Source organism: Bubalus bubalis, chromosome 5, assembly GCF_019923935.1.
Source record: "Bubalus bubalis isolate 160015118507 breed Murrah chromosome 5, NDDB_SH_1, whole genome shotgun sequence".
In the NCBI taxonomy this organism is placed as follows: domain Eukaryota; kingdom Metazoa; phylum Chordata; class Mammalia; order Artiodactyla; family Bovidae; genus Bubalus; species Bubalus bubalis.
The window spans coordinates 49,662,552-49,687,016 of NC_059161.1; the positions used below are offsets into that span (position 1 = coordinate 49,662,552).

Here is a 24,465-nt window from a genome sequence, read left to right on the forward strand (position 1 = left end):
TTTCATGCTGGAGATGGCTATTCCAACCTCAGATGGTGGTATGTATGTCTCTGTGTCCTTTCTTCTAGACTGATCTATCTCATCTTCCAAACTTAGGTTCTTCAGTTCAGTTCAGTTCAGTTCAGTTGCTCAGTCTTGTCTGACTCTGCAATCCCATGGACTACAGCATGCCAGGCTTCCCTGTCCATCACCAACTCCCGGAGTTTACTCAAACTCATGACATCGGTGATGTCATCCAACCATCTCATCCTCTGTCGTCCCCTTCTCCTCCCGCCTTCAATCTTCCCCAGCATCAGGGTCTTTTCCAATGAGTCCATTCTTCCCATCAGGTGGTCAAAGTATTGGAACTTCAGCTTCAGCATCAGTCCTTCCAATGAATATTCAGGACTGATTTTCTTTAGGATTGACTGATTGGATCTCCCTGCAGTCCAAGGGACTCTCAAGAGTCTTCTCCAACACCACAGTTCAAAAGCATCAATTCTTCTGTGCTCAGCTTTCTTTATAGTCCAACTCTCACATCCATATATGACTACTGGAGAAACCATAGCTTTGACTAGACAGACCTTTGTTGGTAAAGTAATGTCTCTTCTAATTTACTGTCTAGGTTGGTCATAGCTTTTCTTCCAATGGAGCAAGCTTCTTTTAACTTCATGGCTGCAGTCACCATCTGCAGTGAATTTGGAGCCCCCCAAAATAAAGTCTGTCACCATTTTCATTGTTTCCCCATCTATTTGCCATGAAGTGATAGGTGCCATGTTCTTAGTTTTCTGAATGTTGAGTTTTAAGCCAGCTTTTTCACTCTCTTCTTTCACTTTCATCAAAAGGCTCTTTAGTTCTTCACTTTCTGCCATTAGGGTGGTGTCATCTGCATATCTGAGGTTATTGATATTTCTCCCAGCAATCTTGATTCCAGCTTGTGCTTCATCCAGTCCAGCATTTCTCATGATGTACTCTGCATGTAAGTTAAATAACTGGGGTGACAATATACAGCCTTGACATATTCCTTTCCTGATTTGGAACCAGTCTGTTGTTCCATGTCAGTTCTAACTGTTGCTTCCTGACCTGCATACAGATTTCTCATGAGGCAGGTCAGGTGGTCTGGTATTCCCATCTCTTTCAGAATTTTCCACAGTTTGTTGTGATCCACACAGTCAAAGGCTTTGGTGTAGTCAATAAAGCAAAAGTAGATGTTTCTGAAACTCTTGCTTTTTCGATGATCCAGCAGATGTTGGCAATTTGATCTCTGGTTCCTCTGCCTTTTCTAAATCCAGCTTGAACATCTGGAAGTTCACGGTTCATGTCCTGTTGAAGCCTGGCTTGGATAATTTTGAGCATGCCTTTGCTAGTATGTGAGATGAATACAATTTGTGGTAGTTTAAATATTCTTTGGCATTGCCTTTCTTTGGGATTGGAATGAAAACTGACTTTTTCCAGTCCTATGGTCACTGCTGAGTTTTCCAGATTTGCTGGCATACTGAGTGCAGCACTTTCACAGCATCATCTTTTAGGATTTGAAATAGCTCAACTGGAATTCCATCACCTCCACAGCTTTAGGTTCTTAGCCCATTGCAAACCAGGGTCCCACACCCACCAGTGCCAAACTCTCAGCACCAGACTTTAACACTGTTATTCCTCCCAAAGTTCCTCTGATCTGGGGCGAAACACACACTGGCCTGGAGGAGCTGAGACTAGTCAAGAAACAATGACCAACAGTTCCTTCCTCTGCCTCAGTGATGTGTTTGAGGGCTGTCTCCCTGCTCTCCAGCTTGGGTCATAAGGCGGTTAGGTCAAATGATTCAAGTGAAGGCACCCCAAGAACACGAAGCCCTGAGAAGTGAAAGAAACCAGCGCTGCTGTCAGCCAGACGGAGGGCCCCACACCGTGTCCATCAGCAGAGCTAATGCCACAGCCCCACTGCACAAGCTACGTCTGTGCTGCACTCCTCTCTGCTCCCCTTGCCCCGGGCTCTGCACTTGCCTTTGCCACCTCGAGCAGCGCACTTTATTAGAATCACTGGCTCCATATAGAGACAGCATCTCACTAGTCCCTGCACAGACACAGTACCTGACACATGGAAGGAACTTTATAGGTGATGAACGAAGGCATCAATGAACAAAGGTTTGGCTTTATACATCAAGCGAGAAGCAGATGCAGCACTCTTATAAAGCAGCTCTGATGAGCATGAGGTCACATCTTTGAGTCTTTGCCCCTTACTCTAGCCTGTCCCCTCGACTCACCTGTAAGGCTCCATGGTCCGGATGCCGTAGAACAGTGCCTCCTCCAGCAGCCCGAGGTTGATGCAGGCGTCCATGGCGCAGTCGAGCACCTTCAGCTGGTAGATGTTGATATCAGGAAGCCGCTCAGCGTTACTGCTTATGATTGACTGGCACATGGCCAGAACCTGTTCCCACTCTGTTATTAACCTCAGTTAAGGATTCATTGTGTTCATCAAGAGAAAACAAAAGTGAAATGAGATTCTCTACAAGGCTGAAGAGCTCCCAGGCACAGGAGGGAAGAAGTGCCCATTATTTTGCACAAATGAGCTGCCTGAAAACACACTTGAGAAACAAAAACATGTAAGTGGTGTCTCAGAGAAGGAAATTCTGTTTACATCAACAAACCATCTTCCCACCAAGCCTGTGCTTTGGGGGATTAGACTTTCAGAGAGCCATTCTTTCTTCCTAGTCCTACTAGATGAATTCTCCTGAAACCTAGTCCTCAAATGAATGCAGCTACTTATTAAACTGAGCTAAAGAGTAAGTTCACTGTATAATTATTTACTCTGTTAGCTGCTGTTTCAAAACTCATCTGAAATTAAAGAAGCTTTAGAGAGATTCCTTTTAAAAAAGGAAGAGCTCATTTTTGCTTCTGTGTCATTTGAACCTTGGGCATATATGAAACCAAAAACACAACCCATGGGCACACATAAGGGGAAGCAACTGAAAGAAATCCATTCCACTGGATCTCAAATTTTTTGAGTATAAAACAAAAGTGATCTAAGTCTATACTTAAACAGTGTGTGTGTGCTCAGCCAAATCTACTTCCAGCATTCAGACTCTCAGGGCACTGCTTTCTGACACATTAGTAAACAGTTTAAATAAACTAATCAAGTCAACTGTGTGAGTGGGAGCTCATATCTTTCTTTTTTAACTTTTTATTTTATTTTGTATTGGGGAGGGGCTTCCCTGGTGGCTCAGATGGTAAAGAATCTGCCTGCAATGCAGGAGACCTGGGTTCGATTCCTGGGTCAGAAAGATACCCTGGAGAAGGGAATGGCAGCCCACTCCAGTAGTCTTGCCTGGTGAATTCCATGGACAGAGGAGCCTGGGGGGCTATAGTCCATGGGGTGGCAAAGAGTCGGACTCAAGAACTATCGCTAATATTACAGCCAATTAAGGCTGTGGTAGTTTCAAGTGAACAGCAAAGGGCCCCAGCATTACATATACATGTATCCATTCTCCCCTAAACTCCCAAGAGCTCATATGTTTATTAATCCTCACAAGAAATATATAATCCTCAGAAGGCAGAATGCCTGGCACTAAGGCCTGACTTCCTGGGTAGAACTTCAAGCGCTAAAATACACAGCTAACGAGCCTTTCTGTACATGATGCTCTATCATTTTAGGCCGAGTCCTGCCTCTGAGGAGTTAACTGTGGTCTTGGAAGAGGTACATTTACTGAAGAAAAGTGACTCGGTGGCTTTCTGTTTTACTCATCTGATGTGTGTGCTTAAAGTTTACTGCATGTATTCCCTAGAGGCTGGGGGAGGTGGTGTCTTAGGCAATGCACTGGTTTTGTAACAAACGCCAGGCTAACCTCTGTGGCTTTTCATCCTAGGATTAGATATGTGATGGATTATCAGGAGGAACGACTGTCTCTTACACAATGCCCAGACATTTCTGTGGCAAGACTCTGACCCTATTTTAACATCAAGTTGTGTGACTTCCATTATTATTTGCCTATTCATTTATATACGCTCCAACTCATTTTAAAGAGGTTTGAGGTGACAAGCTTTGGAAGTAAAAGCCAGATGCAGCCGCTGATAGGAATACATCTGCTTTATGCCCCAGCAAGCTGGCAGGAACCACATGATGACTTCCCTTCGCAACACTGGCAAGTCTCCTGGCAAACAAGGCAAACCTTTCCTGTAAAAACACTTCAGTGAGCAAAAAAATGGAATAATTTTAACTAAGCGGCTTTTCTCCCAAGCTTATGCTGACATGTATAATGTTTGCTCAAAAATTTAGTCCCTCGCATTTGCTGGGTGTTTACCACAAGTCACTCTGTTCCAGTGAAGAGAGCAGGGCAGACAGCCTACCTAAAGAGAAAAGAGTACTGATGCCAGGACAGGCACCTTTCTGCAGAGTTTACCACGACCGTGAGAGAATTGAGGGGGAAAGAGAAAGGGGAACACAGTGAATCCACCTGGGAGTTAACTTCTTGAGACTCAAAAACTGACAACCCTGGGCCCTTACAATCGTCCACTGCTTACAATCCTCCCATGGTCCCCGAGCCTATATGTAACGCCTAGTCTGGTGCACGACACTGAAGCAAGGCCCGGCCACGCTCCGTCTCTCACACTGAACAACTGTGGTTGGGCTGCAGGTGGCTGCACCTTCCGCACAGGCACAGGCTTCTCCCTCAGGGTCTCCCCTTCTCCACCGCCTGTCTGGTGAGCTCTTCCTAACCATCCCAGGCAGTCGCCTCCTCTGTGAAACCTTCTTTAACCTCCCAAAGTTGACTGCTGTGCTTTCAATGTCCCTCAAATATTAATCTATGTATTTACTACCTAGCTAATCATGAGGGCTGGGAGTACAGGCTTGTGTCTTCTTAATCCTGCCTGGACCATAAGATGGGTTAGAACCAGTAAGGCACCCGGCACAGTGTTCGTCGTCAGTAAAGCTCATCCCATTGAGACTGAACTGATCATCCTTCGGCCTTAATTTCTCTGCAGGGCACTACACAGAACAAGTCTTTACTGCAGTGTAACAACAGCTCTCCGAGCCTGAGAACAGCCCTCTTGCTCTCAGATTCGACTGCTTTCCAATTGTCTCCCATCCTGTCCGCAGAGTTTCAAATACCACTTGATCCTCGTTCCATTCCTCAAAACTCATTTTCTTCTCTATCCCTTTGAATGTGGCCTACCCCAAACTGAAGAGAAAATTTTAGACATGATCGGACTAATACTATTACCTTTCTCATTTTCGATTCTCTCATTCTACTAATGGAGTCCAAGATCACAGGAGTGTTCCCCCCCCACCCCGGGGGTGGGGGGGCGGATTATATCATACTCTTAGGTTTTATTGAATTTTGATGTTTACTAAAAATCTTAAAATTCTTTCACAGATTCTGTTGTCAAACTTTATATATATATCTATACACTTGAACTTTTTGGCCCAAATAGATGTGAGATACCCTCTTGTTGAATTTCATCTTCATCTCAGGCATCATTGCATCATTCAAACCTTCAAAGATCTTTTGAGCTCTTGATTTTGTCATCCCAGCTCTGCCATCCTTCCAGTCCAAACACTTCTGAGAATCTGATGAACCTGTGTCCCGCATCCTCAGACAAGGTGCTGAAGCAAAGGTGGAAGAGGACTGGTCTGGGAACAGAGCACCCCACAGTGACAGTGATCCACTAGGCATCAGTTCTGCAGTTTGGCTCTTCAACCATTGAATGATACGTCTGGTCACTCTAGCATCTAGCATAAATCTCTTGGTTACTTTTTTAAAATCAAATCTCTTTCTGAAGTCCACATACAAACTTTACCAAAGAAAGCCATGACTCTGCGGACTTACCCGCTCTTAAGGAACCCCTGCAGCATCCTGGTGATCACAGCTTCCTTTCCATTCCTTTGGTCACCAGCTCGAGTTTCTTTACCAAAACTGCTAACAACAAACAAAAACCCACTGGACTATAGGTTTTATAAATTACTTATTTCACCTTTAAAAAATAGGAACATTTGTCTAACTGCCTCTCCTGCTCTTTTACAACTCTTTAAAGAACACTGTACTTTGGAAACCTCATTTATAGATTTTCTTAGTGCCTGGGATATAATTTATCTGATGATGTTGTGCAATCTTTTTTTTTAATCTACCTCTCTTTTTCCTTACCTTGTGGTTTCCTTTTGTCACATTTTTGCTCAAGCTAATTCCACTACTGGAAGTGACTCCCTCTCAGCCTCTGCCTATATAAACCTTGTCCCTGATTTGGGCTACTTTTCACACAGTATAACATCGGTGGAGCTTTCCCAGAGGACCTCCATCATAAACGGTCTCTCCTTACTCTAAAATGTGACCCACTCACGGTCCTTACTACTTATGCCAAGAAAATGTACTGTGCAGCACGGCTGACTACCACTATGGTCATGGCTGATTACAGTCATTAAATTATAAGGATTTTAAGTTATACATTATAGAGATGTAGGTCATGGGAGGAAGGGAATCCAGAAATCTGTTACCTTGTACATATGTAAAGAGAGTACTCCATACTATCCTACTAATCCTAGCTATAAATTTTGATTATCAAAATTTATGATAATGATGGTGAGGAATTCACGTTGACCTTACCACAATCTTCCCTCACCATTACTGAAATTGTTGGCTGGGGACAGGGATGCAGCCTGTGATTGTGGAACAGAGTGAAGCCCTCTGGCTCATGGAGAGGTCAAACCCTGGACTTGGATTCATTAATGCCAGGCTCCAACCAGTAAGGAAGCAATCCTATAAACAACTCAGTCCGTAGGTAAAAGGATACTCCAATGTGCCTTCAGTTCTTCAATTTTTTTCAGGGATTCCTGGACTTCCTTCCATACCTGCTCATCACCAGTCAGCATATCAGCATCCTGTTCAGGCCACATTAAAAGAACAGAGGAAGACAAATTCCTCGATTAAAAAAATGGGCAAGAATAGACATTTCTCCAAAGACAATATTCAAATGACCAATGAGCACATGAAAAGATGCTCAACATTATTAGCCAACAGGGAAATGCAAATCAAAACCATAAGGAGATATCACTTTGCACCCACTAGGATGGTTATAATAAAAAAGATAATAAAATGTTGGTAAGGTTGTAGAGAAATTGGAATCCTCATACGTTACTGGTAGGAAAGTAAAATAGTGTAGCCACTTTGGAAAACAGTCTGGCAGTTACTCTAAAAGTTAAACAGAGTTATTACATAACAATTCCACTCCTTCCATATATGTCCAAGAGAAATGAAAATATATGTTCATACAAAAACTTACGCATAAATGTTCACCGTTACATCATTCATAGTAACGAACAAAGTGGAAACAATCCAAATACCATCAACTGATGAATGGGTAAATAAAATGTGGCATAGACACAATGCAATGCTAGTTGACAATAAAAAGAACTGAAGTACAACATGTACAGCATAGATAAACATGAAGAACATGATGCTAAGTGAAAGAATTCACTAACAACCACATATTATATGATTTCACTAGTATGAAATGCTCAGAACAGATAAATCCATACAGATAAGTAGATTAGCAAAAGGCTAGGGCAGGAGGGTGGTAAGTACACAGAATTGAGGAGGGACTGCTAATGATTTTTTAGGGGTGATGAAAATGTTTAAAAGCAATCCTGGCAGTAGTTTTAATCATTTTCTGACGTGATGAAAAGCTACAAATTGCTACACAAAAAGCTAGCAAATTGTACACTGTAACTGAATTGTATCCCACTTGAATTATGTCTCAGTAAAGTTTACATGTATTCATAAATGTATGTATGAATGTATTCCTTGGTGGCGCTAGTGGTAAAGAACTTGTGTGCCAATGCAGGAGATAAAGGAGACTCGGGTTCAATCCCTGGGTTGGGAAGATCCCCTGGAGGAGGCCATGGCAACCCACTCCAGCATTCTTGCCTGAAGAATCCCTTGGACAGAGGAGCCTGGCTGGCTACAGTCCATAAGTTCACAAAGAGTCAGACCTGACTGAAGCCCCTTAGTGCACACGCATGTGTGTATTTATCAGGAGAGAGAACACAGGCAAGAGCAAAAATCATTTGTCAGGAGACCCAAGAATAACACTTTAATCAAATATTGAGTCATCAATCAGAACGAGGATAGGGAAAAGATGAGTACAATTATACCCACGTGAACCAATTTGATTACTACAAAAACTAAAAAAAAGTAATAATAATTTAAAAAGTAATTCAGAGCTTCACAGGTGTCTCAGTGGTAAAGAATCCACCTGCAATGCAGGAGATGTGGGGTGGATCCCTGATCAGGGAAGATGATCCCACATGCCTCGGAACAACTGAACTATTGCGCCTGTGCTCTAGGGCCCGGGAGCTGCAAGTACTAAAGCCCGAGTGCCCTACAGCCCGTGCTCCACCACAAGACAAGCCACTGCAATGAGAAGCCTGAGTACCACGACTGAAGGGTAGCTCCCACATGCTGCACGCAGCTGGGGAAAACTTTGTGAAGCAACAAAGCCCTGGCCCAGCCAAAAATAAACTAAAATATTTTTTAAAAGGCAATTCAAAATGAAAGTAGGAGCTACCATTTATTCACTGTCCATCCTCCTACTGGGTCCTCTATTTTTCCTATACGTCTACATTTTAAGAGCTCATAGCCACATGTGGCTGTGGCTCCCACCCTGGGCAGTACAGATATATTAGAACAATTTTGTCATCACAGAAAGTTCTACTGGATGGTGCTGCCTTAAAGAGGTTAATCAAAGGGTAAGAAATTCTGGGGCACTTCCCTGGAGGTCCAGTGGCTAAGACTCTGCACTCCCAATGCAAGGGGCCTGGGTTCAATCTCTGGATCAGAAACTAGATTCCACATGCCAAGACTAAAGATCCCACAATGAAGATCAATGATCCCATGTGCTACAGTGAAGACCTGGCACAGCCAAACAAGTTAATCAAAAAGGTAAGAAATTCTCAGACTCTACTCAAACCCAGGTATTCCATATCCATTAGATTCTCAGTGGGGGTCAGGGAGAAGAACAATTCTAGGAAGTTATAGCAAATCACAGCCACTGTGAGGTGACAGTTAAACTGAAGGAGGGCAGACTTTTTCCAATTCTACGTATCTCCCTAGAGATTCTTACGTACCTTCTAGGGAAGGTTTATATCGACAGAATGACCCCTGTGAGAATCACTGCCTGAGTAAATAAGCCTGTGTTACTCTGGTGGGAAGATACAAGTCACTCGGGTGTGAGGGCAGGGGGAAAAAAAAGAGGGCTACCAAGTACCACAGAAAAGACATCTCAAGTACAAAGAGCAGCAGAGGGGGTATGTATGAGGAAATGTGTGTGTGTGTATGTGTGAGTGTGACTGTGTAACAGGGCTTTATGAGTCTCTCTATATATGTGCTGTACACATGTGTAATATGACAGGATGGTTTTTAAAAATGGACTCTGCTTTGTTTAGGAGATTCTAAATAAGAACCTAGCTTTCTGTATGTACAGGAGGGAAATAAAAACTCAATTGCTTTTAAAGAGGTAAACATCAATTTCCCTCCAAATACTTGCTCTAAGTCCATCTTCATTTCCTGAAGCCTCAGTTCCAACACATGACTCCAGAGCCCTGAGTAACTTCCCAGTGCCTCCCATATAAGACCACATATTAAATCTTGACAACCATGACCATTCTTGATTAAATTTTTGTTTTCTATTTCACTACTGGCAGTCAAACCTTAGGCTCTAAGCAAAATGTCTCACTTGTTAGTCCTTATGGTAGGGAGAAAAATGGATCCCCAAAGAAGTCCACATCCTGATCCTCAGAACCTGTGAATATGTTAGCTTACATGGCAAACAGGAATTAAGTTGCAAGCTGACTTTAAAGAAATCATCCTGGCCCACCCAGGTGGAGCCAGTGGATTCACAAGGGTCTTTAAAAGTGGAAAGACGCAGAAGAGGTCAGAGCAATGCAATGTGAGGAGGACTCAACCTGCCTTTGCTGGCCTGGAAGATGGAGGAAGGGACCCTCAGGTCAAGGAGTACAGGCAGCTTCCAGAAGTTGGAGGTCAGGGAAACGGATTGTAGCTTGGAGCCTCCAGAAAGAGGGTAGCCCTGCCAAGACCTTGATTTTAGCCAAATGAGGCTCATGTCAGGCTTCTGATCCATAGACTATAGATAAGAAGTTGGTGCTAAGTCACTAATTTTATGACCATTTGTTAGAGCAGCCACAGGAAATGAATACAGTCCATGACATACTTCTGCTTTTGTGACCACTGGAGTTTGGCACATGCCCTCCCAGTGCATGTGAGGGTCCTAAGTTGCATCAGTAGTGCTGGACTCTTTGCAACGCTATGGACTGTAGCCCACCAGGCTCCTCTGTCCATGGGATTCTCCAGGCAAGAATACTGGAGTGGATTGTTATGCCCTCCTCCAGGGGATCTTCCTGACTCAGGGGTCGAACCAACATCTCTTGTACCACCTACATTGGCAGGCAGGTTCCTTACCACTAGTGCCACCTGGGAAGCCCACCCTCTCAGTATCTGAAGGTAATTAATTTGATCACTCACCTATTCAATTAGTATCTACTGAGTGCTGTAGGCATTGCTCTAGGATAGAGAAGTAAATCTGATTTTGGTGTTGACCATCTGGTGATGTCCATGTGTAGAGTCTTCTCTTGCATTGTTGGAAGAGGGTGTTTGCTATGACCAGTGTGTTCTCTTGGCAAAACTCTATTAGCTTTTTGTCCTGCTTCATTCTCGACTCCAAGGCCAAATTTGCCTGTTACTTCAGGTGTTTCTTGACTTCCTACTTTTGCATTCCAGTCCCCTATAATGAAAAGGACATCTTTTTTGGGTGTTAGTTCTAAAAGGTCTTGTAGGTCTTCATAAAACTATTCAACTTCAGCTTCTTCAGCATTACTGTTCAGGGCATAGACTTGGATTACTGTGATACTGAATGGTTTGCCTTGGAAATGAACAGAGATCATTCTGTCATTTTTGAGATTGCATCCAAGTACTGCATTTCGGACTCTTCTTGACTATGATGGCTACTCCATCATAGACTTCACCAGATGGACATCATAGACATCACCACATGGACATCGCCAGATGGTCAACACCAAAGTCAGACTGATTATATCCTTTGCAGCCAAAGATGGAGAAGCTCTATATAATCAGCAAAAACAAGACTGGGAGCTGACTGTGGCTCAGATCATGAACTCCTTATTGCCAAATTCAGACTGAAATTGAACAAAGTGGGGAAAACCACTAGACCATTCAGGTATGACCTAAATCAAATCCCTTATGATTATACAGTGGAAGTGAGAAATAGATTTAAGGGACTAGATCTGATAGAGTACCTGATGAACTATGGACGGAGGTTTGTGACACTGTACAGGAGACAGAAATCAAGACCATCCCCAAGAAAACGAAATGCAAAAAAGCAAAATGGCTGTCTGAGGAGGCCTTACAAATAGCTGTGAGAAGAAGGGAAGCGAAAACCAAAGGAGAAAAGGAAAGATATACCCATTTGAATGCAGGGTTCCAAAGAATAGCATGGAGAGATAAGAAAGCCTTCCTAAGTGAACAATGCAAAGAAATAGAGGAAAACAATAGAATGGGAAAGACTAGAGATCTCTTCAAGAAAATTAGAGATACCAAGGGAATATTTCATGCAAAGATGGGCTCAATAAAGGACAGAAATGGTACAGACCTAACAGAAGCAGAAGATATGAAGAAGAGGTGGCAAGAATACACAGAAGAACTGTACAAAAAAGATCTTCAGGACCTAGATAATCAACGATGGTGTGATCACTGACCTAGAGCCAGACATCCTGGAATGTGAAGTCAAGTGGGCCTTAGGAAGCATCACTACGAACAAAGTTAGTGGAGGTGATGGAATTCCAGTTGAGCTATTTCAGATCTAAAAGATGATGCTGTGAAAGTGCTGCTCTCAATATGCTAGCAAATGTGGAAAACTCAGCAGTGGCCACAGGACTGGAAAAGGTCAGTTTTCATTCCAATCCCAAAGAAAGGCAATGCCAAAGAATGCTCAAACTACAGCACAATTGCACTCATCTCACACGCTAGTAAAGTAATGCTCAAAATTCTCCAAGCCAGGCTTCAGCAATATGTGAACCATGAACTTCCAGATGTTCAAGCAGAGATCCAGAGATCAAATTGCCAACATCTGCTAGATCATTGAAAAAGCAAGAGAGTTCCAGAAAAACATCTATTTCTGCTTTATTGACTACGCCAAGCCTTTGACTGTGTGGATCACAATAAACTGTGGAAAATTCTGAAAGAGATTGGAATACCAGACCACCTGACCTGTCTCTTGAGAAACCTATATGCAGGTCAGGAAGCAACAGTTAGAACTGGACATGGAACAACAGACTGGTTCCAAATAGGAAGAGGAGTACGTCAAGGCTGTATATTATCACTCTGCTTATTTAACTTTTATGTAGAGTACATCATGAGAAACTCTGGGCTGGATGAAGCACAAGCTGGAATCAAGATTGTGGGGAGAAATATCAATAACATCAGATATGCAGATGACACCACCCTTATGGCAGAAAGTGAAAAAGAACTAAAGAGCCTCTTGATGAAAGTGAAAGAGGAGAGTGAAAAAGTTGGCTTAAAGCTCAAGATTCAGAAAACTAAGATCATGGCATCTGGTCCCACCACTTCATGGGAAATAGATGGGAAAACAGTGGAAACAGTGGCTGACTTTATTTTTTGGGGCTCCAAAATCACTGCAGATGGTGACTGCAGCCATGAAATTAAAAGACGCTTACTCCTTGGAAGGAAAGTTATGACCAACCTAGACAGCATATTAAAAAGTAGAGACATTACTTTGTCAACAAAGGCCCATCTAGTCAAGGCTAGGTTTTTCCAGTGGTCACGTATGGATGTGAGAGTTAGACTATAAAGAAAGCTGAGCACTGAAGAATTGATGCTTTTGAACTGTGGTGTTGGAGAAGACTCTTGAGAGTCGCTTGGACTGCAAGGAGATCCAACCAGTCCATCCTAAAGGAGATCAGTCCTGGGTGTTAATTGGAAGGACTGATGTTGAAGCTGAAACTCCAATATTTTGGCCACCTGATGCAAAGAGCTGACTCATTTGAAAAGACCCTGATGCTGGGAAAGATTGAGGGCGGGAGAAGGGGACACCAGAGGATGAGATGGTTGGATGGCATCACCGACTCAAGGGACATGAGTTTGGGTAAACTTCAGGAGTTGGTGATTGACAGTGAGACCTGGCATGCTGCGGTTCATGGGGTCGCAAAGAGTCGGACATGACTGAGTGAATGAACTGACTGAGAAAAGTAAAAGACATTAGACAATCACAGTGTTTACAATGAGGAGGGAGGAGGAGCTCTGTGTATGACAGAATATACACACACACGTAAAAAATATATTTGTCAGAGAGAGAAACAAACAGGAGAGAGGGAACGGGAACACTGGTCCCAGGGAGTTTAGGGTGATCAGGAAAGGCATTGCTGAGATGACTCATGAGTGAAGGAGGAGGTGAGGAGCAGAGACAAGAATCCTAGGGAGAGTGAACAGCACCCACAGTACAGACGCAGGTGCAGGCCTGAAGGCTCCAGGAGCGACAAGGAGGCCAGGGCAGTTACAGTTCCTGGGCCTCATTTGTGTGCATGTCACATCATCCTCATTTCAAAGATAAGTGCAAGTGTCAGTTGCTCAGGCCAGCTGGACTCTTTGTGACCCCATGGACTGTAGTCCACCAGGCTCCTGTGTCCATGGGATTTCCCAGGCAAGAACACTGGAGTGAGTTGCATTTCCTTCTCCAGGGGATCTTCCTGACCCAGGAATTGAACCCGGGTTTCCCCATATTGCAGGCAGGTTCTTTACCTCTTTGATTCTCCCAAATACCTAGCACAGAACCCTGTATGAAACAAAAGCTTACTTAAACATCTGCAGAATGGCTCTGGAAGGAGAAAATGAACATTTATATGATAACAATCGGAATAGCTCTTACATGTCTCTTTTTTATTCCTCTCAACCATCCCTATAGGGCATCAATACCTATAATTTACAAAGGTGGCACAAGATAGTCCTAAAGCTTAAGTAACCACTACAAATGTCCCTTCTACATCGAATTGCCAGAGGTAAGATTCAAATCCAAGTCTGTCTGGCTCCAGAGCCCATGCTCTTTTCACCATCTTCATGTTTCATTTGAATTTGCTGTTTTCCTAGGCTTGCTTAAAAGGTGAAACACATGTCTGTGAGACAGTAAGTTGAACATATATTCAACTCACTCAATTTAATTTAACTGATCATAGATCAAGTCCTATGATCTTCCTAGTCTTAGCACTTGGAAAAGCCAATGGACTCCTCCAGTATGGAACCCACAGTGGGAGCTGTGTTCTTTCACCAAGCAGAGTGAGACCATGGCCCAAGGCGGAACAATCTCATATGGGAATTATATTCACAACTAAATCCCCACCATTATCTGATTAACTGTTCTTTGGGTTGAGCCTTTGGCTTTATTTACTTAATAGAAGAGCAGGCAAGCTTGGAAATTGTTTCCAAACATTCAGAAACAATAGCCCTAGGGAGTGCTATATATTGGAGCTAGACATTCACTAACAGCTAACCATCCACACCTGGAGTGTTTCACCAAGGTGACAGTCTCCACTTTCAGGTTCCCAACTGCCATGCCCTGACCCTCCCAATTCCATTCTCCCATAACTGCCCCTAAAATGGGGCCAGTCAGGAGGAGACCATTCAAAGGGGAGTGTGTGCGTGTATGTGTGTAACGTATATACACAGAGAGACTACTTAGGGAAGCGGAACTTAAATCTTCTTTTTCAATTTGCAAATAGGAGTAAATTAGTGTGCTCTTTTCACAGCCCCTGAGGTATGAAATTAGTAAATTTATTTCATCATTTCTTATCCAAACGTATCAAAGATGTTTGCTATCATTTAGGAAAAAAAGTTTTAATTCCTTTTCAAATTTCAGCTTTACCTTGTAAAAGGGGCTTGAATGAATGAGTCCTGAAATTTGTTTTAGTGGTGTGAGAACATTTTATATATAAAATATATATTATATTATACATTATATATATGTGTGTGTGTTTTAAAATCAAATGTAGTATTGCTGAGTGTTCTACAAATGATAAACATAACTCAGACTATAAGCAGAAGGACTCTGAAGAAGGTTCTCTCTGCTGGGAAGTGATGAAGAGAAATGAGAACGTGTTGTTCCAGCCCCAACAGCACCTCTGTCCTGACCCCTGTGTGTCCCTGTCACAGCCTTCTTTGTCTGCCCCCAGCTTCCTCACCAGTAAAACAAGAAGCTGGTCTCGTGACCACCCGACCACTTTAGAGCCTAGAGCAGTGCAGAGCTAGTTCAGCTCTTCTTCTGGTGACCACTCCCCCACACAGCTCCAGAAGAGTCCTTAAAAAGCGACTCCATTTTAAACAATAAAAACATGGAAATAGTTCATCTAAGGCAGGACTGTGCCAGCTGTTCTCAGAATCTGGGTAGGAATGAATCTCCTGAATTTCTCCCTTCAACTACTCAAGCCCCTCTATCTGCCCCTGCCCTCTCAGTGGCCAGGTACAAACTCCTCCACAATTAGAATTATTGCTCTTGATATTTGATTCTTTCTCATTCATTCCCATTCTTTTCTCTCCCAGCCCCACCCCATATCTGACCCATGCCCTGGCTCCATCTTACTACCAGTACACCTACTCTTCCAAGTGGAATCTTTGCCCTTTGGATTCTGTCAGGACTAGGATTGGAGTTTTCTGCTCTTTCCTTGCCACTTCCCAGTTGGCGCTAGTGGTAAAGAACCCATCTTCCAATGCAGGAGACATTAGAGATGTGGGTTTGATTCAAGTCAGGAAGATCTCCGGAGAAGAAAATGGCAACCCACTCCAGTATGCTTGCCTGGAGAATCCCATGGCGGACTATAGTCCATGGGGTTGCAAAGAGTCTTGGATTGCCATTTCCATTCATTTCTCCAGCTTTCTTCCCATTTGTCCTTTAGGAGACAGTCTCAAATGTTCTCAGTTAGGAAATCTTGTCTATCCACCCTCTGAGGCAGCCCAGCCCTCCTGAAGCATCATAGCTGCTCTGCAAACCTCTCTTTAAAAAAAAAAAAAAAAATTTTCTTTGTTTATGTATTCATTTATTTTTGGCTGCGCTGGGTCTGTATTGCTGTGCTGGCTTTCTCTAGTTGCGGCAAGCAGAGGTTATTCTCTCCTGGTGTGCAGGCTTCTTATTGCAGTGACCTCTCTTGTGGAGTATGGGCTCCAGGGCGTGTAGGCTCAGTAGTTGTGGCCCCACCCCACTGGGGTTAGTTGCCCTGTGGCATTTGAGATCTTCCTGGTTCATAGATCAAACTTATGCCTCCTGTACTGGCAGGTGGATTCTTTACCACTGAGCCACCAGGGAAGCCTTGCAAACCTCTCTCTTAGCGCCAAGGTGTCATTAATGATCTAATGTTTCCTCAGGTAGCTCAGAACACCTTGAGGGACCTTGACCTAATCATATCTATTCCCCGTGCCATCATGGTGAGTTATTCAGTAAATGTTTGGTGACAGAGTAAATGAATGCAGAGAGAGGAAACATCTACAATCCACAGGTAACAGAAGAATAAAATAACTTGGACTTCCTTGGTGGTCCAGTGGTTACGAATCAACATGGGTTCGATCCCCAGTCTGAGAAGATCCCTCATGCTGTGGGGCAACTAAGCCCACTTGCATCACAACTACTGAGCTTGTGCCCCAGAGCCTGTGCCCCACAACAAGAGAAGCCACAGCAATGAGAAGGCCGCGCGCCACAACTAGAGAGTTGCCCCTGCTCGCCACAGCTAGAGAAAGCCCGAGAACAACTGCAGAGACCCAGCACAGCCAAAAATAAATAAATACATTTTTTTTAACTACAAAAAAAAAAAGAACAAAATACCTTAATTCTGCAACAACAAGGACAATCTCAACTGAGGAAACAGAGGATTATTCTCTTTCCTCCATATTTCTATCGACTTATTTCTAATACTACTATGTCATAGTTATGTTGGAAAACGGCATGTTCTCACTGGAACCGTTGGTATTTACCAAATGACTAGATATCCGTCTAGAACCTAAAGGTGACCTCTACCCCAGCATACGGAATTGCACACAGGCTCACGACCTGTGTTCCCAGACAGCAGCATCAAGACTGTTTGCAAGTGAGCTCTGTTGACTCCCCTGGCTTCTACCTCCAACATCACCCCGAGCCTCCTGCCACTCAGTTGGCAGACAGGCCCCTGCCCTCAACTATCCATGGATGGATCAGCAAAGCCATCCAATTTCCCCCATGCAAAGCTGCTCAACAAATAAATGTTTTTCTCTTAAGAGTAAAAAATAGGTACCAGATGATATGAGACAATCCACTACATCAAAGGGTGTCAGTCCACACAGTTGCATTCAGTTGGCCAAATGCTTCCTCTGGGTTTCAGGGTAGGCAGCATCCCTTCCAGCTGCCAGTGGTCTCTGATAGAATTGGAAATCTGAGTCTCTTTAATAGAGTAAAGCTGGAATCCAGCAGGACTGGTTGAGCACATCCTTGGGGAAGTGGCCAGTGGCTCTATCAGATTCAAACATCAGAGGCAGCCATCCAGACCTACTCTGCATCTGGAACACTTACACAGATGTGTTCACTTGGCTCACAAGCATTTGATGTTGAAACTCTTGCACTGGGTTAATTTCAGATGGTTCACATTAAGAGGAAAAGGAGAAAGGCAATCTGCTTCTCTGTACTTCCTGTTATCCAATCCTCATGCAAACTCTAATTAGATTGGATTGGAGAGAGATGAGTACAGGATGGGAAATAAAATTACTGAACACATAAACTTTTCCAGTAATTCAATAATTCTAGTGTCTTAAAAGAAGAAGTTTTTTTTGTGGTCTGTTTTGTTTCTACAGCAAAATGAGGCTCAAATATAGTGTCTGCACTTAGGAGAGAAATGGGAAAGTCCTGAAATCAAAATTATGGGAGAAACAAAGTTTAATTTGCAGTGCTTTTTACTGAGGTCCTCTGGTTCATAGATAGTATACTGAGACTAATAGATTAATATGGGCTTCCCTGGTAGTTCAAATGGTAAAGAATCCATGTGCAATGTGGGAGACCTGCGTTCAATATCTGGGTTGGGAAGATCCCCTGGAAAAGGGAACAGCTACCCATGCCAGTATTCTGGCCTGGAAAATTCCATGGACAGATGAGGCTGGCTGGGTACAGTCCATAGGGTCGCAAAGAGTCAGACACAACTGAGCAACTTTCACTCACTCACTCACTCAATAGATTAATATACAACATCATTCAAAATCTTTAAGATCCACAGGAAACAGCTCTACAGGAACCAATTTCCACCTCTTTTGAAAAAAAAAAAAAAAACTGAAAACATTTCAGATTTAACTTGAGGGGAAAAATAGCTCTTTCATAAAGTGGAAACATGGTTAAAAATAGAGCATTCACTCTTATTCATATCAACCACAAACCAGTCAGTGGGCATTATGGACAAGGAAGAAGAAAAAGAATGTTCTCTCAGTGAAGCATGCTCAACTTGCAGAATGTTCTAATTAGCAATTAACAAGCAAGGTACACAATAATTAGAACTTAGTGAAAGGAACACTGGATTTAGTCCTAAAATGAATCTCGGCTCCACAGATGAGTGATCTTGGCAAGATATTTAATCTAGCTAAAGCTAAGTTTTTCAGTGGTAACAATCCTGAGTAGATGCACATTCTAACCTTTACTAGATGAACTAATGTCATGAATGGCATCGTGCCCTGAGTTTTCACTTCCCATCCTAGAAATCAGGGGTCTGACTGGAGTCTGTTTTGTTGGTGGGAGGGAGAAAAAGTCTCACCCTCATGAAGGAGGGAGCAAATTACAATGTAATCAAGAACCACTCTGCCCACCCCCACATCTCTGTGTATTTCATTCCCTCTGCCTGGAAGGCTCTTCCTCAACTGAGTCATCCAGACAAACTCCTCTCATGCATCAAGAACCTATGCCCTCCACAGGCACAATCCCCTGTATATCTTTCACTGGGTTCCATGCTAACTATAGCTACGGGTCACACTGATGCAGATGAAAAGGATGTCATTCAGATATGCATGGAGAACAATCACCTTGCAAAGTTTCTTTCTTTCATCTTCTTCATAAAATGCTGAAATCTCAGTGCCTGCAAGGGATGTGCACCAAGAATCTACAGCCAGGCTCGAAACTCTGCATCTCCAAGAGCCTGACCGAAGCTCTAGCCTCCTGCCCTCTCGTGGCCCCTGAGCTGGCTGACCCCAGAAGAGAGGTCGTCTTCTCAGGTTGGCAGGCCTCCTCCAGAGAGCCAGTCCTGTCACTGTCTTGGATCCAGGTGAGAAGCATTTGGGCAACTAGGAGCACTAAGCCCAGTCCAAATAAGCGCTGATGCTGAAGAGAAGGTTCATGAGACCACCTGGGCCCACGGCAGCGCTGTTCCACTTCACCTGCACTGATTCTGTTCCCACTGCTGCGGTCGGCATTTGCCAATGCCCGTTTCATTTGATTTGCCATAACTCTACTGCAGCTACAGATTTCCACAAGGCCATACAGTGCGACCAACTGCAAGGTCAAGGTTACACGTACAGGAACACAGAGTTGCCAGAAGGAAGGGGCATGCCCCTTCAGGGCTTCTAGGAAAGTGATCAAAGCCTTGAGTGTGACTAAGAACCACTGGCCTTTCCCAGCTGTGACCTTAACAGCTCCCCTCCCTCTGTGCTCGGTGTTCCCATCATTGCGACTAAAACTCCTTCTCCGAGAATTAAACACATTTGCTTATATAAAATCATGTCAATTTACAGAAAATAAAAAAACAGCATCCACACACTTGGGGGAGTTTGAAAGCCTACCTATGTCAGTGGTGCTTGCTGGAAATCTGCCTTTAATGACACCATGTGTGAAAAAATGGCTTCTCAGGGGGCACAGTGGTAAAGAATCCACCTGCCAATGCAGGAGACGCAAGAGCCATGGGTTCCATCCCTGGTTCGGGAAGATCCCAGGAAGAAGGAAATAGCAACCCACTCCAGTATTCTTGCCTGGAAAATTTTGTGGACAGAGGAGCCTGGAGGGCTGAGTCCATGGGGTCACAAAGAGTCGGACAGGACTGAGCACGCGTGCAATGCACATGTGAAAAACTAGCATGACTAGCTGATATGCAAAGGCAAGTAAAGACTGCATGAAGACACTGAAGTAGCAGACACCCCTCCCACAAAAAAGACACGTTCTTGAGAGTATATAATGGGGTTATCTGAAGCAGAAGGCTACTGGCTCTGTTTGCAAAAGCACACTTAAGCAGAATTTGTTGCAATTCCTAGCAGAGTCCTGCCAATCCTGTCATATAACCACCACAAGGAGGAAGGTTTGAGACTGGGAAAAATGCAAATTATCTTACAGGAAAAGTTGTCCAAATGGCAACCCTCATTAAGGTAAAGCATACCCCTAAATCTCAGGGCAGGTGTTATTTTAAGGGAGACACAAACAACAGCCCTCACCTCTGTCTGCTACACCTCCATCTCGTCTTTCCTTCTTTAGGAATAGCTGCTTTCACTTTCCTCTGCAAACAGAGGAAGATGCTTGAAATCGCAGCTGAACAGACCCAAGTTAAGTATAGGGGCAATGTTCTAAGAGCGGCAGTTACAATGAACTAGATGCGGCTCTTCCAAAGACAGTTATAAATAAGATGAACAATGGGCATAAGGGAGTGTGTGACAGGCAGCACCCTGAAATGGAAACAAGGAGGCTGGAGCCCCAAGCCCAGCTCTGCTGCTGGCCAGCTGTGCACCCTGGAGGCTAACAATGCGTCCTGGCTCAGCTTCCCCAGGTGAGAACCTGATTAAAGTTACCATGGAGATGGAAACCTATCATTCCACTCCATTAGTCACCTGTGTCTGTGGTGTCTGCACGAAGAGAGACCTGAAATTCTGAAGGGGAAGACTGAAATTTGTGGTTGTGCAACAGGTTACAAACACCTTCATCCTATTTTTTCCTTTGTTCTATTTTAAGCTGATTTTTCTCACTATAAAATATACCAGTCAGAGCAGACAAAGTATGCAGAGGACTGAACAAAGACTAGACCTAACCTAGTAGAGCCCTCTACCAAACCCAGAACTTGACAGTGACTATTTAATCCACACATCTCCCTGAACACTTGTATGTATAATGATTAGTGTCGGGAACACTCCAAACTCACACGAGAACATGGCATTTGCTTATCTCCTACAGCAAGTACATTAGATTGTTTCATCTGTGATCTCAAACTGGGGGCTTCCCTGGTGGCTCAGATGGTTAACAATCTGCCTGAAATGTGGGAGACCCTGGGTCGGGAAGATGCCCTGGAGAAGTAAATGGAAACCCACTCCAGTATTTTTGCCTGGAGAATCCCATGGACAGAGGAGCCTGGCAGGCTGCAACAGTCCATGGGGACACAGAGAGTCAGACACGACTGACTAACTCTCAGACTTAGGGAGTAATTTAGTTGGGGCTCACACTAACAATTTCAGATAATGAGTCCTGAATAGAAATCTAGATGTACTCTTTTAGGAGGTAATCATAAGGGCAACCAAAGGAAATGATTTAATGTGACATCAGAATCTGTCCCTTAACCCCAGTTAATGCAATTTCCATTCGCACCCCCTACCTTTTCAGAGCTGGCTTGCACAAATTCACCAATTCTTACTAACACCTTGTAAGGCAGGACTGAAATCGACAGACTGTGCCACACAGGCCAATGTTCCAAAGAAATGTCCCAATTTGAGGGGAAGAATTATCTTTAATATTTCAGTCATATTTTCAGAAATAAAGAGCCCAGAATTGCATTTGTCTCCCAGTGGAGAAAAGCCAGCGATCCTCCAGTTCTTCTAAAATAATTCTCTTGTCTGTGAATTAATTCACAAAGAGCTCTGTTCCTGGAAGCTGTCAGGAATTGGGGTGGGGAGGATCATACCAGAGGGCGTTACTCATAAGCTGAGGGTCTGGCAGCGAGACCACTCCTTCTAAGGTCTGGGAGAGGAGGTGACCACAGTCCAACTTTTTTTTGCCCCACCTTGATCCGACAAGAGACCTTTTACAAAATCACCAGGACTCAGATGCTCTCCCTAGCAACCATGCCTGTCCTGGAAGTGAAGTGCTGGCTGAAGGTATGGCAAGCGTTCCCTGGCATAAAAGCACACATCTGCATTTTATACTCCAGGAAACTCCAATCTGGCCCTTGGCCAGGGGACCTTTTTATAATGTCAAAGATAAAAGCACCGGCTATGTTAGGTACCCCACCCCACCTCCATTTTCCTGTAACCATCTCATAAACCAAGCAGGCATTACTGTTAACAGAGCCTTCCAGACAAAAAAGTCTGATGGGGCTTCATAAACATTACCAGACAATGACCAGAGAGGTCCCCACTTCACAGGAAGAGAAAGAGGCACAGAAAGGGACAAGTGATCTCATGGAGGGCATGCTGGAAATCCTGGGTAAAACCAGAAACACACTGCAGCATATACTCAGTATACTCCTGCTTCCAAAGAATACTCACTGAATCTCCTGAACCATGAATATCTTTCAGGTGGACCCGGTTTGTGGGCAATGTCAAATCTCAATTCTGCCCCAACTAGTACTGGTATAGGTATAGTCTGAACACTGATGTCTGATAAGGACCCTATCAAATTCTGGGTGTCCAAACGACATTTTGGGTGTATACAAGAGAACCTAATCCTCTTTTCATACCTCTTGCCCCAGGGCATGCTACGATGCCAGTTATAGAGGATTTATAAAATCATGATGTCTTAATCAGTTTTTATTTTCTTTGTGAGTCATACTCAATGGGTCAAAGTACACAGCCCCAGCTATTTTCCTTTAACATTGCTAATTTACTATTTGTTTAACTTCCTAGATTACTTGCAAGTAAGATTCTAATATTACTCAATGCTCATCATCAATTAAAATAGGCATGGAATTCCTCTCTGGAAGTAGACAAATGTGAAATATCCCTCTTGCTCTGTACAAGTGTAGACAGAACCTCATTCAGAGAGTTCTCAGAGACTTCTCATTCACACATGAGGGAACCTGCTTTTCATCACCAGTGGGAGATGACTCTGTGGGACATGCCAGTTTTATATCTATCGGGGGCTTTAGTTCACTCTAGGCATCTACGGGGGCTTCTCAGGTGGCTCAGCGGTAAAGGATTCTGCCTGTCGATGCAGGAGCCTCGGGTTCAATCCCTGGGTCAGGAAGATCCCCTGGAGGAAGAAATGGCAACTCACACCAGTATTATTGCCTGGGAAATCCCACGAATAGAGGAGCCTGGTGGGCTACAGTCCATGGGGTAGCAAAAGAATCGGACACAACTAAGGGACTAAACTACCAACGACCAACCAAGGCATCCACAGAATGCCCACTTCCTGCCTCACTAGAAATGTATAAGAGCAGAGGCCCCCATGCCCACGCCTGCACCAGAAGGAATGTGCTTTAAGGAATACCAAGGTCTCTGACTTTGCTCCAAACTTGGACCTATTGTTCCTCCATGGGGGCAGGGATGGCAGAAGAGGAGGAGGTGAAATAAACATGAAGTTGGACGGGGAGGAGGGGAAGCCAGTCATGGTGAGGTTTTCACATGAGCAGATAAATAACCTTTCTTTGCTCCAACTACAGTTCAGCCAAGAAACCAACACACATTTGTTTAACCTCCAGGAAGACCAGTGACACTTCTGTAATCTAGGTTTCATGACGCTAATAACAGATTTTAGAACTGCTTTCCCATGTCTCCATTCTCATTTTTAATGTGTTTTCATTTTATAACAAAGCACCTATAGTCTTGATAATGAGGGCACATGTATCATTAAACTATTGAGAAACTATAAGCTTGTAAAATTCTTGATAATCATTTAAGTTCACATTTGCTGTACCCATTTCTATTCGTACCATGGCACCACTTCCCCATCCTGAACAAAATCTGACAGCGTGATGCTAAAGTAGCTGTTAAGCATTTCCCAACCGGAAACAGAACTACAGAATCGACCTTACACAGCTAGCATCAGGACTAAACAAAATACAGGGCGTGTAAAATGCTCAGCATGGCAACCGCCTCACAGTAACTGATAAACAGACACACACACAAGCTGTATCATAACAGAAGGTGGGACAAGAGCAGACAACCCCAGGACAGTCCCAGAGAGCAGCAGTCACCCAGGAGACTGTAAGGCAGGGAGTGCTGAATGACTGTGGCTTTCAGGAAAGGTTCTAGGCTCAATGAGCAGGAAGCAAGCACGAAGGGATTTACAGCTTGGGGTGAGTGGTATGAGATCAACGATAACACAGAGAACAGAGCTACATGATTCTAAGGTTTCTCCCCCTTTCGTTTCTCCCCAGAGAAATTATTCTCAAACAGGACAGAGCAGAACAAGGTATCTTTAGGAAAATTCTTATGTTTAATTCCAGGTGAACTAATATCCCAGGGTAGTCAAAGAACTTTGCAGAGACAGCATGAAACA

At 43.8% G+C, this 24,465-nt stretch overlaps 1 protein-coding gene across 10 annotated transcripts in view; it reads right to left on the reverse strand.

The window, feature by feature from the left end:
• SMYD3 (SET and MYND domain containing 3) overlaps nt 1-24,465 on the reverse strand; it is a 750,237-nt gene that overhangs the window by 110,178 nt on the left and 615,594 nt on the right. For all 10 annotated transcript variants that reach the window (XM_025287263.3, XM_025287262.3, XM_044943078.2 and 7 more), the window contains 2 exons: nt 6,757-6,844; nt 2,238-2,412 (listed from right to left, as the gene is read on the reverse strand). In XM_025287263.3, coding sequence (XP_025143048.1) covers nt 2,238-2,412; nt 6,757-6,844 — 263 coding nt within the window. The remainder of the gene's footprint in view (nt 1-2,237; nt 2,413-6,756; nt 6,845-24,465) is intronic.